The sequence below is a fragment of the Accipiter gentilis genome, chromosome 13 (assembly GCF_929443795.1).
Source record: "Accipiter gentilis chromosome 13, bAccGen1.1, whole genome shotgun sequence".
NCBI classification, from domain to species: Eukaryota; Metazoa; Chordata; class Aves; order Accipitriformes; family Accipitridae; genus Astur; species Astur gentilis.
In genome coordinates this window covers 32,606,157-32,622,067 of record NC_064892.1, presented here as the reverse complement: position 1 = coordinate 32,622,067, position 15,911 = coordinate 32,606,157, and the positions used below count along the sequence as shown (strand labels likewise).

The window sequence follows — 15,911 nt, the reverse complement described above, 5'->3', positions numbered from 1 at the left end:
TCAAGACCAATCTTAAAACAGTCAGTTCTTTTACCCATACATCTCCCACTGGAGTGCTGTTCTAGAGCGTTAGTCTCCTATGCAGCCAGGAGGTTTCTTCTAATTACATTAAAGTTATTCATAGCCCTCTGACATCCAGCTGGGCTCTAAACCAGCTCTGGCATTAACTATTTTATTTTATTTTTTTTTTTAAATGCCTGGTGTTTACTTACCTATTCCTAACAAAACTCATTTTTAGCCAAACCAACCAAGTTCTCCTACTCTCCTTTTATAAAAGGCTCCTTATTCTCCTGAATAACCCAGTGCCTCTTTTCTACAACATCTGGAATCAGCTTCATTTCATCTTTTGTAAACATGAATCATCAAATTACAGCTGAAGTTTCAGCAGAATCCTGTAAAATGCTACTAAACATCCCAAGCTGTACTAGCAGCAACCACCCTGATGCATTTTACGATCACAGTAACCTTTACAGATACATTATACTGGAGATAAGTACTATCTTGTGAGTCAAATAGCTTGCCTGCTTCCTCCTCCTCCTCCCTATCAAGTTTCAAGTGAGGAGATCCCCATTTATAATTTATTGATCTCATGCATGACCTTCCATTGCATGTAACTGCATTTCACCCAGTTCAGGGGTACCACGCAAACAACATTCCTTCAGACAGTTAATGCATGTTGTTGTTGAGCTTCTACCACTTCTGGAATACAGATTTCCTACACCATTGGAGCTGTTTGGATGATCAGATTCACTGAAATGCCAAGTATTTCTAGAATACCTTGGTAGCTGAAAGATACTAAGTTACTAAGTGATTAAGAAGGGATATATTTACATTCTAGGCTAGTTGTGCATCATGCTTTAGCATTCAATCCTTTCCTATTTCATCCACGATTTAGAACCTTAAAATAAATAATTAGTAAGGTTATATTGACTCTGCTGAAGCTCTTTAGAGATAGAGATCAAAAAACATTCTGTACTATGCTTTGAATTTTGCAGCATGGAGACAGGCAACATGCAGGTATCTGGCCTCAAGACACCACTGCATACCTGCGATTCTTTACACCTGCATTCTCTAGTCCTATTTACACCTCACTGGCCTTTACAACCCCAAAGCTATATGCTACATAGACATAACCTTACCTGACATTCAGCCTCTTTTTCTATGTAGCATGTTCCCAGGCACTTCAGACCTCCTGTCCAGCTCTCTGAAGCTGCACAGAAATGTTTACGTGCCAATGTACTACTTGTCCAGACACAGCAGCACAACACCACCATACAACAAGATGATCCAGCAACACGTATTTACATGCTTCTGAAAAGAACCCCAAAGCCAACACCTTTCTATTTAGCTACTGTCACCAAGATGAGATGAGATTTTTCCCATCAAAAATAATGGATCTGTTTTTCAGATGAGAGGATGAGGGTGAATAACTGAAAAAAAAAATAATGACAACACACTGAAATTCTATGAACGTAATGGACAGTTGGAAAGCTATTATGAGCAAATCAGTGCTCTGGATGGTATTTTAAAGACCTGTCAGAGGATGAACTTGGGAAACAACCTACAGATAAAGCTGTGTGGGCATATGAATAAGATTCCTAGTCTAGTATGTGTCATATCTTTGCTGGAAAGGAAACTCCGGAGTGTATATAGCTGCAATTAAGAGAAAAGATAGGGTATTTCTAAGGTACACGTTCCTCCTTTTTATGCAATCTTTCTTCGTGTAAGAATTAGAAGGGAGTAAAAACACACCTTTTACAAATATTTTATTGAAAAGGCTACATACACATCATGTCAGATTTACAACCTGTGTAGAAAAGCAGTGTTCTAACACACATGGGCCAGAAGTCCACAGTAAAAAGTCATGAAACCGTCAACAATCAATCTCAAAACCTCATGCTTGCCAGTCCTCTTGTACCCGTTTGCAGGACAAGTCAGGGAAATGAGTGGAAGTTAGGCTCACGCTAGCCACTCCTCTGCATATCTGCTCAGCTTTTGTTGATATTCACTTTTATTTTTCAGATCTCTTAGCAGGTGATTTTTAAAACTCATTCATGCTGGAAGAACTTGAACTGGTTCAAAGTTGCTCAAGCTGCCCTTGTAACTTACTAAATATTTTCACTCCCTGATGCATTGCTTAAGTCACCAGCTGCTCCCCAAAATTGCGCTGACAGTAGTGTCACACTAAATCAGAGGTAGTCACTCTGCTTTTGACCCCTTACTATCCAATTCAGAAAAAAAATTCTCTTTAAGAAAAAAAATATAGTTTAACTTCTCAAATTCCCAAACTCTTCTTGGACTTTAGGCACTCCAAGGATCTGCCTGCAAGACAGCTTTATTTGTACGTACTAGCTTTTGAAAAATAAGAGTAAAAAGTCAGATTTCAGATTTAACTGAATTTAAAAGCTAGGTAAGATTAAACTTACTTTTTTTAAAAAATTGAACAAAACAACCCTGTGCCTGATCCCAAAACAAGAAACAAAATACATGGAAAGCATAACAAAAAGAAAGAACAAATGCAAATTTAAGTATGTTTCATATAATTTTCTAAATCTACCTGCTACTTAAGAGTTTTACTGCCTAAACCATAAGAGCTAACCCTGTCAATAGAGTGGTGCCTTTCAGAGCACAATCTCTTCAGGGCTAAAGCAGCTGAGGATTATAACAGTAGCACTTCACTTAAATGCTAAATTTCAAGAGGCTATCTTAAACACAACTTGTAGGAAAAACAGCCAAAAAGAGAAAGGCTGAGAACTCTCTGTGGACGCATCTTTCCCCTTCCCTCTGTAGTCTTCACCTTCCATTTTTATTCTTAGAAGAAAAGGCTACGGTATCAATAAGTCACAGCTCCTCGACCCTGCCGTCTTCCTGGGAATTTGATTGTTTTCATCTGCTTTAGTAGTTTGGTTTGGTTTTTTGGTTAGTTTTTGGAACTGGCTTGCTAAAGCTGTGTTTTACAAGTAGGGCTTTCCCTACTTTGGACTTTGCCCAGCCCACAGTCCTGTTGTGGTCTTTGTTCAGCGCAGCCCTTCTACTTTAAATGACATATCCGTATTTCATAAGATTTTTCTACGGCTGTTGCAATACTTCATTAGAAAGAGGTTATGCTGAGGAACACTCACTATCCTACTCAGAGTAACTTATTCACATCTTATTGAAACTACAATTCCATATTAATACCTTTTAAGAATTACTAATGAAGCAATTCACAGACTATCAGTTTGGCATTCATCGTTCTTATTGCAGCTCTTTCTTTGGTTGCCTTGGAAGACACATCCATTCTACCTCTGAACACAACTATCAAGATGATCCAAGGGAAACACAATATACACAGTATTTATGAAGATGGTCCATATATAGAGCACCAAAGGGACAGGATAAGTGAAAGTGCTGGAGAACAGGCTACTGGAAAAACAAACTGAGAACAGGCACAGGACATAAACCATATGCTAACAGAATAGCTGATTCATCAAAAGGGAAGGAAGGTATAGTCAGCTGCTCTAGCAGCTCTAATACCATTAACTTGAGACCCATCTATAAGTTATTGGGTGCTGTACAGTCGCTTGAAAAAATCTGAGGCTCTTTGGATGGTGTCCTATGGCACCTGCTCCAGACAGCTGCATTTTCTGGAAGGCTCTTTGCAGTGTGAGAAAGAGCTTCTCTTTGGCAAAAAGAAAACAAGAACAGCACTGTGGATAGCTGTATTTACTACTAGTGAATCTGGCCCTTCCAACTTTGTTTGAAACCCATGTAATTACACTGTTTCTTAATGGCTTTAAGTGGCTGAACTTACATGCTTGTAATTGGTCGTTAAGTCACATTACACAGTAGCTGTTTATATTTGTGCACAGCTAGGCTATATATTTGTAATGACCTTGTTATCTTTCTCCTCTTCTTCCTTTCCCTCATTTAGATAATAAACTGCTTTAGATGTAAAACAGATTGTGGCATGTCTGCAAAAGGAAGAAGGGGAAGGGAAGTTGTATTACCATGATTTTAATGAAGCTGAAGAGTGTCATGATCATGTAAGTCACGGAAGCTGACAAAACCTCGGTCATTTAACAGACAGTCAAAAAAAAGACATCTATAATCATTTACTATTAATAACACATGCACAGCCATATCTATCAAGCCATGTGATGCTGATTCATCCATTAGGAAAAAAGCAATCCTAAGAACAGGATAAAAAAATCCCTGGAATCAGGTATTACATTCTGGCAAGAAAAGTGTACCTGGACCCACGCAGACAACACGGTAGCCTCGCACAGGTGAAAATGAAGGGAGACTAGTCCCCTGGTCCCTTTCTTTTGCTATCTTGGCCCTCTGTCTACACAACTTTTACCATTGACGGAGAAAGCACGGAGGCAGAACAATGTCAGGCCCCGGAAGGTGCTGGCATGGCTGTGGCAGCCTGGGCATGTGTGTGGAGCTTGCTCTGCCTCAAAAACTCCGGAAAAATAATGGCCGGGAGAGCTGCTCCACTCCCACGAAGACCGTGGTTTCCTTCCCAGTCTGTCTGCCACCCTTCACAACTACCATGTACCTGAGAGCGGTCCACAAGATAAGGCAGCCACGACTACTTTTTAGAGTACAAATAGAACAAGAGTAAATCAAAATTGATTAAAAGCCGTTTCTTTGTTAACAGTAATTCTTTGATAGACGTCTGAATACTTCCACAGCTACAGCTATCAATCAAGGATGTAGCAATACAACTTGAATCTCGCAGCGTAGAACTATGAAGAAATTTCCTGGGGTCTCATCTGACAATCTGTAGCATTTTCCAACAGATGACACATTAGCCTGTATTCATACTGCACACGTGGTGAAAGAGGATTTAACAAAAGTCCCTGATGTGCAAAGTTCTAGCGTTTCCATTTTCATGAAACCCAGTGCAAAGTCAACTTAAAAACATTGAGTTTCTATAAAAGCACTATTTGTTTTTAAAGAATTAATCAGATAATAAAATTGAGAAACTTCTTTCTCTGTTTAATATAATAGCAATCTTCATGAAACTTTAGTATTTCAATCAACCAGATTGCATCCAATTAAGATACAGAAAATGCTATCAGCCTAAGTTATTCTAAATGTTAGGATATTAAGTGAAAATATTAGGTAAAATCTTTTTTCAGACTCCTCTGCCTGCATCTCTGATCTTTGATTTAGCTCAAACTGCTAACTACTTACATTAGACAAACTACCTGCCTACATTAGAAACCGAGAAGATAACCTACATAAATTTTTGCCTCTTTTTTCCCCCCATAAAGCAAGTAGTACAGGTCTATTTCTTTCCCATCAACAGCATAGTCGGGGAAGAAAAACAGATGAACTGACTGCAATGCCAGGGGACTATTATAACAGTGCCAGACGCAGACCTGCCAAGCTTGAAATACCTCATACAAGTCTCATCCAACTGATTCCAGACTCAGACCCCAGTAGCACCTGAATCTTGGCAGTCTGAGTTAATACTTCACAGCCTTGTGGGCTAGACATGACTGACTAGTCATGGAAAGCAATTTTTAGGGGCATTCTCTAGCTGCAACTTAGGGCTGTAACACCATTCCCAACATGCACCTCCAAGTGCTGGTACCTTCCTTGTAAAACATGAGATGTGAGGTGCTTCTGGAAATGGATGAGTTCAAAGAGTTCGAATGCTTGAGGACAAAGACGTTCGCTGTGGTTACAACTGTGAAACAACGCACTCAAATGAGATGTTTTCAGGATGTAGTCTTACTTACTTGAGCTTATAATAGCCAGGCTTTAGCTCCATTATGGAGACGTCTCATTTAGGTGTCCAAAATTATGTGTCTGCATGCAAGTTGAGACTTTAAACTCCCATTATAGCAAGTGGAGATCTAGTCAGTACAGACTGTGCCTGGAAAGCTATTCAGTGCAAACTGATGTCAGCTGAAATGCACTGACTGTACTACAGTTAGTGACTAAATCTTTACTAGTTATAATGGGAGCTTAGATCCAAGGCCACATATAGAAACACACATTTAGACACCTAAATTTAGATGTCTTCAGTATGCAGCTGAAGCACTGATATTTCAAACAAATGTCTCCAGAACCTTCCTACAGTCAGGCTGGGTTTGCAGTGTGGAGCTTGCAGTGTAGTGAAAAGAAGGAATAAAGGAAGAAATTAGAGAAGATACAAGGGAAGATTAACGGATCAGAATATACAGGAAAAGGAGAACCTGACTGAACCTTTATAATGAATATAGTAAGTTATGAACTCATTCACATCTCAAAATGTGTGAAATAAGTCAAGACAGAATAAAAGTTAGAAAAATATCTAATAGAAGAATGAGAAAATAACCAAGGCAAAAGTGTTAGTCATTTTGTCCATATAAAGATATTAGATCTATTTAACACATTTTTAACAGAAATCAATGACAGAAAAATTATTCTCCGTAAAACACGCTACAGCCAACATTGTGAAAGAGAGCTGAATTAATGCGTTTCCCTTTTAAACTGTTTGTTGGTTTTGTTGGGTTTTTTTGTTGTTTTTTTTTTTAATTTGTTGCTGCAGAAGGTGATAAAACAGGTCTAGTTTGCTTTTTTTATAAAACTTTTGCCAAGTTTAGTTTATTCTGGGAATAGCATGTTTTAGAAATCTAGTATTTATAATCCTAACAAAGTGCACACAACAGTAATGTGAGCCGCTCTGGCAGAAAAGCAGCAGGATAAAGTAAGCTTTTCCAGCAACAACTTCTTGTATCATCCCTGACTACATCTTTAAGGGCCAGAGGAGACTGGGACCACCAAGACCTGGCCAGTTATCAGACTTCGCAGAGCAGGTCAGGCAGCTCCCAGAGAAGGCTGAGGGAGCCCGTTATGAGGCTAACTCTCATGGCCACTCTCAGAGCAGAAAGAGCCAGATCTAAACAACAGACTTCTGGATTGCTGCGGTTAATTCTGGTCAGGTGAATGACCTTGTTTTGCACTACTTTTCAAGTTTTGCTGAGTTAGTAAAACAAGTTTGAGAAATGGTCCTGAAAAGAGCGAAGACTGCCTCTGCCCTATTGCAAAAAGGACTACAGAATCAAGTAGATGTACCGCAGCTAGCTTTAACTCAGCACAATACTAGCAGCAGTACTAGAAAAGCTGCAGCAACAGGGCTTACAGGCAAGTTTTACCTGCCAATAGTACCTGAATTACGGACCAGATTTCTCCCATGTGTCAAAGCCAATACATGAGCATTCTACACACGCTACAGTGAGGGCTTAAATACATCATTATTTCTTTACTGTATCAGAAGGCTATTTGCTGTATCTCCATCCAACTACTCCTGCATAGCTGATCAATACCAATGTTCTTATTATTTTTAGTTTGACTGTAGGTACTTAGAAATACAAACATCTATAAAACTATTTTAAAATGTATTTATTGAAAGTCATTTCCAAACAGAGGTGCCTTAAAGTTAAGCTACTCCTAGACTCAGCTCTGAAACTCTACATGGACATCCTCAACCAAGAGTTAAGTGGCTTCAAGTGACTGTAGCTTGCTGTGACCTCATACTTTCAGTTGACTTGTCTTAGCTTTCCTCAATGTCTTTTACAAAGGCCCTCTAAATACTTCTGACAGAGATCCTAAAATTCCTGTGTAGGTGATGTTAATCTAAGTATCCACATCCAGTTTCAGCCTTACATATCATGTTTAGTCCTCTACAGCACTCACACAGAAGGAAGGGATAAGACAACTGAAATGATTTACCATTTAGGGTGGGGTTTCAGTGGTGGTTTTTTGGTTTTTTTGTGGGTTTTTTTGTTTGTTTGTTTTTTAAATAAATTGATGTATAAAACCTTACATGTGTGCCTTCAGAAGGCTACAGTGGAGAAAAACTGTAGAGCACCTCTGAAGACAAAAAGGAAAGCAAATAAACTTACGCATGTCATCGTGTAACATTTCAGTATTTAGAAATGAGAAACAGGTAAATGGAAACAAGGATGAAGAATTATTTTCTTCTTGGGCTACAGAAAGAAACGATAACCCAGAGCAGCTTCTCTGGGTGGCTCCAGTAAGCTGTTCTTAATGGGAGCAGGAAAACTACAGCACTAAAAACTTTGTATGCACATCTGGGTTTGCTTGTAAGGGTTCATTATCCAGACTCTCAAGCTACCTAGAAAACTAGAGATGGTCAAGAAGAGAATTCTTGTTAACAGTGTTTTATTGGTTTTGCTAGTTTGTTCCATTACTATGGATCTATGTACTTAAATAATTATTCTTTCAGTCCTAAACTTTGCCCAGTGCTCCAAGATGGATACGAAGTAATTTAACAAACAAGATACGGTATTTCTAGAGGTGATGTCACCCTTAAAGCCAACATATGGGTTCACTGCTGCAGTGCCAGGTACCCTAGTACGTTCTAAAATTACCACAGAACGACAGTGCACACGTCCTCCACTTAAAACAGTGGGTTTAGGATTTGATAATAAACTGTGGTCTTCTTGAGAAAGAATCGTCTTCCAATGACCATTAAAAACTAGCCAAGTCCCTTCTGAGAGGTTTGCGGCAACTCATACAGCATTTATGACTGGTCTTTAACCACCTCCAGTATTAATAAATGAGTCTGAAATAAAACTCAACACCAAAGGACCAGATGTTACTGAGAACAAAATATATCTAGGGTTCTTTTTGGTTTAAAATGTACTTAAACAGCAGTTGCATTTGGATTTTAAAACATTCAGCTTGGTTGCTCTAACACTACCTGAAAACAACCAAACCTGCATGACAGCTGGCAGCAGATAACAGCAAGTAATAGATTGAAAGCAGTCCTGCAGAGGAGGACTTGTGGGTACTGGCGGATGAAAAACTAGACATGAGGCAGCAACGTGTGCTCGCAGCCCCGAAAGCTGACCGTGTCCTGGGCTCATCCCAAGCAGCGTGGGCAGCAGGTCAAGGGAGGGGATTCTGCCCCTCTGCTCCCATCGGGTGAGAGCCCACCTGCGGTCCTGCGTCCAGCTCTGGGGTCCTCAGCACAGGACAGACGTGGACCTGTTGGAGCGGGTCCGGAGGGGGGACACGAAAACCATCAGAGGGCTGGAGCACCTCTGCTGTGGAGAAAGGCTGAGATAGTTGGGGTTGTTCAACTTGGAAAAGAAAAGCTCCAGGGAGACCTTACAGCAGCCCCCCAGTACCTAAAGGGGGCTTATAAGAAAGACTGAGAGTTTTTACCAGGACCTGTTGTGACAGGACAAGGGGCAACAGTTTTAAGCTGAAAAAGGGTAGGTTCAGATCGGACGTAAGAAAGAAATTTGTTATGATGAGGGCGGTGAGGCACTGGCACCGGTTGCCCAGAGAAGTTGTGGATGCCCCATCCCTGGAAGTGTTCAAGGCCAGGTTGGATGGGGCAACCGGATCTAGTGAAAGATGGCCCTTGTCCATGGCAGGGGGTTGGACTAGATGGTCTTTGAAGGTCCCTTCCAACCCAAACCATGCTATGATTCCGTAACAGTTTTATTCACACAATATCCTGGGTAACGGGCAGGTTTGCTGTTGCAAAGCTGAAGTTAATCTTAGAATGAACTAAAGTTTGTGTTTCACTGCTGTAGTCTCAGAATTGATGTGATGATCTTTTCTTCCGAAAAGTGTTTTCAAGGAAGTCAAGAAGTATTTTATTCCTTATTTTAAAGAGAAAAAAACCCCAAGGTTAAGATTGCTAAACTTTTATCCCAGAGACTAACCTTAATACTGATACTTCATTTCATTTCAAAGCATGAAGTATTTATGACTCATTCTAATTTACATAGATTTTCTTGATTTATTATAAAAATGGCAATTTTCCTTTGCAGAGACATATAGAACATGGTCTCTCTTATTATGTGAAGTAACATTTAATAGCCCTTAGCTGTAACTTGGGACTGTTACAAAATGTGCTCAAGATGAGTCATCTTCATTCATTTATTCTGCAATACGAAGGATTCATGAATGAGTGATCTGCAGTAATTCACTTCTACAAAGAGAGCCCATTCATACATTTCAAACCTGGTTTTCTGAATCACTGTAATGCAGCTGATTATTTCACTAACAGAAGAAAATTTTGGCTTAAGGAAAGTTTCCACAGAAGTCTGAGTATATGTGAGAACAGTTTCATAGATTTAAAAGAGGTCTTCTGAAAATAAACATTTTGGTCTAACACATGGATACCCAGACAGATATCTTCCTATCTATCCAGCAAGAAAAACACAGTGTCTTTGGAAAGTAAGGAGACTGACAAATGGTTTAAATTGAAGTTGCTTCAAGAAGGGGCAGAAGTCATCACTATCAGACAAACCAGTAGGCAGCCAAAAAAAAAGTTTTATAAAATCAGAAAAATGGCCACTAGCACACAGAAGTACTCATTTGAAGCTGTATTTAAGTCAAAATACACATAACAGAAAAGCAACTAAGATCCAAGATTGATAAATACAGAAATATAAAGCAACCATGCTTCTTATTTTACAGAAATATAAATGTAAGACACGAAGAATAAAATACACAAATGATTTTAAGTCATCAAAACTCTGCCAAAATGAAGGAATGGGATTCACCAAGGAGGAAAGGTCCCCTAACCATCACTGCTCTTTTGCCACCCTTAAGAGGTTTCAAACCAGCAAATAATCTTAAGAGCCTTTTCACCCAATCTTAACTGCCATAGAAGCAGCCCATGTTAAGAAGCCACTTCTCACTTACCATACTTCCAAAACAGTCAGAGTTATACCAGCAAACATATGGGAAGTCGGTACAGAGACCTGGGTAAAAATGCAACATTTTCTTCAGAAGCTTAGCTCACAGAAAAAGCACAGTGTGCTTCTCCATTAATTGGTGCTTTAAATTTTCATTGCTTCATTGATTCAAGGACAGCTCTAAAATAGTCACTTCACTCACACCTCTCATTTCTCCTGTAGAGACACTGTCTCTCCTTGTTTTCAGGTTGAGAAGTTTTACCCTAGAGTAATAGAGTATCCAAAGTAAGGATAGTTCTCTTTACAAATAAAATAACTATGACAAGAGCAGTACAAAGATTGATGGAGCATCTCAATGTTTCCAACAGACAGGGATATGATGCAAGAAAATACAATTAACATTATGGTCAGATTTATAAACAATCCACATTGACTTCAGCAGACAGAGCAATCTCAAGGTGCACTGACCAGCAATAAAGCACAAGAGGCATCTAGAATTATCCAAGGAAAAGTGACTTACCAAATCACCCAACCTACTGTATCTGCACTTGTACTGGGGGTCCATCCAGAAGCAGCTCGCTACTTATCAACTTCCATTCTTTCATTTTAGTATTATACGTACGTAATTTCAACTTAAACATATGCCCGTACAAATTGCCTTGCAAGAACCTGAATTTACATTTTATCATTTTCATCTTTGGTCAATATGTAACATTCCAAATTCTTAACTTTCCTTTGTAATCCCAAATTATTTCTCTTTCTCCTTGGATAGCTTTTGGTAAGACTTTACTCCAAAGAGACAACATATTTGCTAATCACCATTTTGCTAAATATAAATTAGAATACAGGCTTAGAAAGATAGTACTTGAAAATTTTCTGTTACTTAAAAAAAAATTATACTATGGTCAACATTGAACTGAAGTCCTTGTTATTTGTAGAATATTGAACATCCCACAAAATATGAAGTAAATTAAGTTCTCAGAACCAGTTCATTTTAGAAAGCAAACATCAGAAAGGAAGAGAGATTTGTTTGGTGGTCACTTACCATTCTATCACAAATAAGTAAGTCTTGTGAATTATGCATGTAAGCTTTACAAGGCTCATTTTGAAAGGGATAAGGGAATGCCTGTAATAAAGTATTAAGTCCATTTCATGAAAAATCTTTGCTTATACTAATGCTTTGCCTCCGGGTGGATTCCAAGTGTTACATAAGACAAAAACATATTAATTGCAATATGCAATATATTTGTTTTATATAATTACAATTTTTCTGTGGGCAATACGTGCTGTGGTTTTGCAAAGTAGTATACAGATACACATTTTTAACGTATGTAATAGTACCTCTTTTTACATAGTACATCACAGAAAAAGCTGCGTATGCATTCTTTGCAGAGGCTTTTAAGTCAATACAGTCAGAAAAGAATATAAACACGGGTAAATATTTAAAGGAAAAACTGAGATTGGAAAAAAGTATTACGAAAAATTATAATGACTAAAGTAACTTCCCACTGATAGCATCTCCACTGAATTTCAGCCATCTTTGCTTTCTTCGTGCCTTTTTTTAAAATAAGCATCTCTGCACGTTTATAAGGTTTCCTTCAAACTATACTCGTTATGTATTTCCACATCTTTAACTGATTTGACCTAATAGCTGAGTGCATGCACTGAAGAATATAACAGGGAACTGATGCAAGCTTGCTTTCTTTAGAGTTAACGCAGTAGTCTCCTGTGGCTATAACCTGTTTTGCAGACTGGCCATCCATTTTGTAGCCAAGTCAAGGGCAAACTATGTTTTGAGAAGTTGTGGCAGAGCAAAAAGGACCACCAATACCAAATTACTTTCCGCAGTGTGCATCATCTGAAATGGTTCACTTCATGCAAATGTATACACAGAAAACAGGAAAGTAGACATTGCTCATTAGTTGCGATACATACAACGAAAAAGGTACAGCATCAATTACTAAGGGAATTTCTTCTTTAAGCCAGACAGACCCAACAAGCCAAAAGGCAGAAAGATCTGTTGGCATAGCTTTCATGAAACACAGAAATGTCTCAGGAGTGGCAAGAATAGATCAAAAAAGCAACATACATAAGATCATGTGCAACTCAGCTTCTGTTCTAAGATTAGTGAATGTACAGATATGAAAAACTTCTGTGCCCTCTGTTTTACTACCAACTGTAAGCCATACTTTCACGTCCTGGAAGGGGGAAGGACAAGGAGAATGTCTATATGACAGCAGGTTTGCAAAAGCTCTGGAACTGATTTGGGATGCATGTTCTGAGATGGCCAGTGCCACTTTTTAGGAAAGTTGTAAAGACCGTACCTGAGCTTAGACTTAGTGAGACCCAGCAACAATTGTCTAATAACTGCTCATGCTCACTTTCATATTTAAAGCATGAAGAAATCAGCAGCTGAATCAAATCACAATATTGAGCAGCCTACTCGGAAAGCAAGACGGACCAGGCAAGGGTAAAAGCTGTACCATGAAAGGGTAGAACCGTATCTATAAAGATATGATCTCAATATTTTTGCAGTTCATCACACGCTTCCTGCTTTCAAGATGATCATGCAAGGAAAGCGTCAATTCATTCCCCCCCTCCACTAAGCCCATCTGATAAGTCAAAATTAAAACCAAAAATGCAATGCATGCCACTCTCTTCAGTATTTTGTGCAAGAGAAGTAAAATACATTTTATCTGTTCTTTAACTTAAATTGCAAGACAAAAAAAAAAAATCACTATGTTGCCCTCAAATATTGCCAAGTAGCTATTACACAGCTGTGTTTCCAATAAGCCCTATAGAACTGTGAGCTGCAACACTGATTCATTTGTGGCTCAAAGGCAGCAACAATACTACGCAACCAGCACAAGTTTTGAAAAATGGTGCTAATGGACATGTAAACTTTAAGAATTGTCACTATAAACTTAATTACAATCCAAAGTCTCTCTTTAATCAGTTATTTTGTAGCCAAAGGATCTGCCTATGATACTGGAAACCAGACCTTTCATCTCTTCTTAGACTGGAGAAAGTGAGGAAAAGAGCTGGAAAATACTTGCTTCAACTTCCCAGAACAGTATCTGTTGAAGCTGGGCCAACATCCAAGGAAAAAAAAAAAAAAAAAAAAAAAAAAAAGTAGGATTCATCGGCCCAGAAGATAACCAGCAAAAAAGTGACCTGATAGCTGAATCTGTAGATACTCTCTTATAACACAGTAAAGTGGTATTCTAAATAGCAACAACATCTGATTGCTTGTTTCTTGCAGCTGTAGATAGGCTTAAGTGGTGGCTATTTTCATTCAGAATATAAAACAACATCCAAACTGACCACTGCATACGGGGATGCTACACTTAGACAAAGCATTTGTGTTTTGAAGCTGCACTTGCTACAACTCAGAAAGGACACAATTAGGCCCCTAGAGATAATGAAAAACTATTAGTGGGATAACAGACAGCTACTGTGGGGACAGGCAAACAATGTCCACATGACAGCAAAGAATAAAAAAATAAACTCAAACCAAATTAGCAATTGTAGCTTTTAATCTGAGGTCTATGTAATAAATGAGGTTAGTCAAAAGTTGCTACCACAGCACTTCCCTGTTTGCTTTGCAAACTGAAAATGTCCCGTCCCCCCCGTGCCCCCCCCAAGAAATTTAATTTCATCTAATATAAGAAAAAGTACTTTGTTTATGTTAGAGAAATCTAAATCAAACGATCCTTAGAACCTAATCTTTTGGGTCTTTAAATGGCTCTTGTATTTAAAATAATTTCTGTCAGTCTTTTACTTTTAACACCACAAAGTGCCTTTTATTTATCCTCATGCAGACTCAGGAAATATTAAAATGAATTTATTAGCTTTACCTGTAATGCACTGAAACTGTCCATCTTCTCTTCTTATTGTAAATGCTTCCCCTGGATTAACTTGCACAAGAATAACCTTAAAAATAAAAGAGTGTTTACAACCATTACACAGGAATATGATACAGAAGTCTGATACTTGCAAAATAAAAAAGAAAGTTTTACTGGGAAAAAACAAATTTTTTTTCTGGTTAGTAAATACATTATTTTTCACTTCACACTGCTTGCTGCCTTCATCCCACAGAGAAAGAGAGATAAAAGCAAGAACAAGTACAGATATTTTTAAACAAACATTTTTCAGAGAACCAAGGAGAGAATAACAACTGAGTAAAACAGTACCTGTACAAATTTTATTTTCTCGATGGCTTAGTATAATTAATTAAAAAGCTCTTTGTACAGCTTAAATTATTTCAACAAATTACATTAATTTCAACATTAATCAAACCATTACATAAAGTTTCAGAAGGAAGCCTAGGATTCCTAGTGTTTGAATTTTCATCATAACCACTTGGCAAACAGTTTTCAACATTAGGGAAATATTGTGTCATTTCCTTCTTTACATGATCCGAGCATGTTTGCACGTTCATTGATGATAAAACAGTATTAGAAGTCACGACAAAGTAAGTACCCCAGATACACAGCATGAAGCAGTATGCATAGTTTTATTTCTGGAAAGCTGTTTATCCTAATTTTGTAAACCCATGCAATGCAGAATTGATAGCAAAGCACATTTATCAGCCAAAATAAACAGAGGAAGCCTGACATGTACCAAAGCAGAAGCCCGTTACCATTTTAGACCTCTGTATTCTCATTTGAAACCTGCCTTTCTGTGAGCAAAAAAAAGCTTGTAACCATGAAGAACCTAGCTAAAAATTATGAACAAAGAAAAAAAAAAAAAAACAGAAGAGGAGGTGCATTTCATAATTTCCTTTCTGGACACATCTTTCTTCAGTCTCGCTTGCACGTGTCTAAATAACAGTGTATGTCCTCCTCCTGGCATGAACTGGAGAGACACAAATCTTTATATACACAACTCTTCAGTATTATGGCCAAAAGTTTACTCTGTTAAATTGCTAAAAGAAAGTAAAATTGGTCTTGTTTACAAAAAAAGGAAAACAGGAAACTTGAGTGTTACTCATTTTAGGAATGCCAGAGAGAAAGGAAAGGGTGAGGAAAAGGCAGAAATCATACAAATTCCTCCCCCGCTGGTAGAGCAACTTTACAAATTAATGAAAAGATGGCAAATTCTACCCTAACATACCTGCAACTTTGATGAGATATGACGGATACTCACATTTTCAAACTTAGGCCATGTGATTCAATACCGATTTAGCTAAGTTTTGAGCTTAAAAATACTACTTGAAGTTGTTTCACGTGGTACAGCGTTGTTACT

General features: G+C 38.3%; 1 protein-coding gene across 8 annotated transcripts in view; it reads right to left on the bottom strand.

Moving 5' to 3' along the window:
* The window catches only part of FNDC3A (fibronectin type III domain containing 3A), a 123,440-nt gene that overhangs the window by 67,058 nt on the left and 40,471 nt on the right, over positions 1 to 15,911 (bottom strand). For 7 of the 8 annotated variants that reach the window (XM_049815938.1, XM_049815942.1, XM_049815944.1 and 4 more), the window contains one exon: positions 14,522 to 14,597. The exons of the other annotated variant lie outside the window; for it this stretch is intronic. In XM_049815938.1, coding sequence (XP_049671895.1) covers positions 14,522 to 14,597 — 76 coding nt within the window. The remainder of the gene's footprint in view (positions 1 to 14,521; positions 14,598 to 15,911) is intronic. 8 annotated transcript variants of the gene reach the window in all.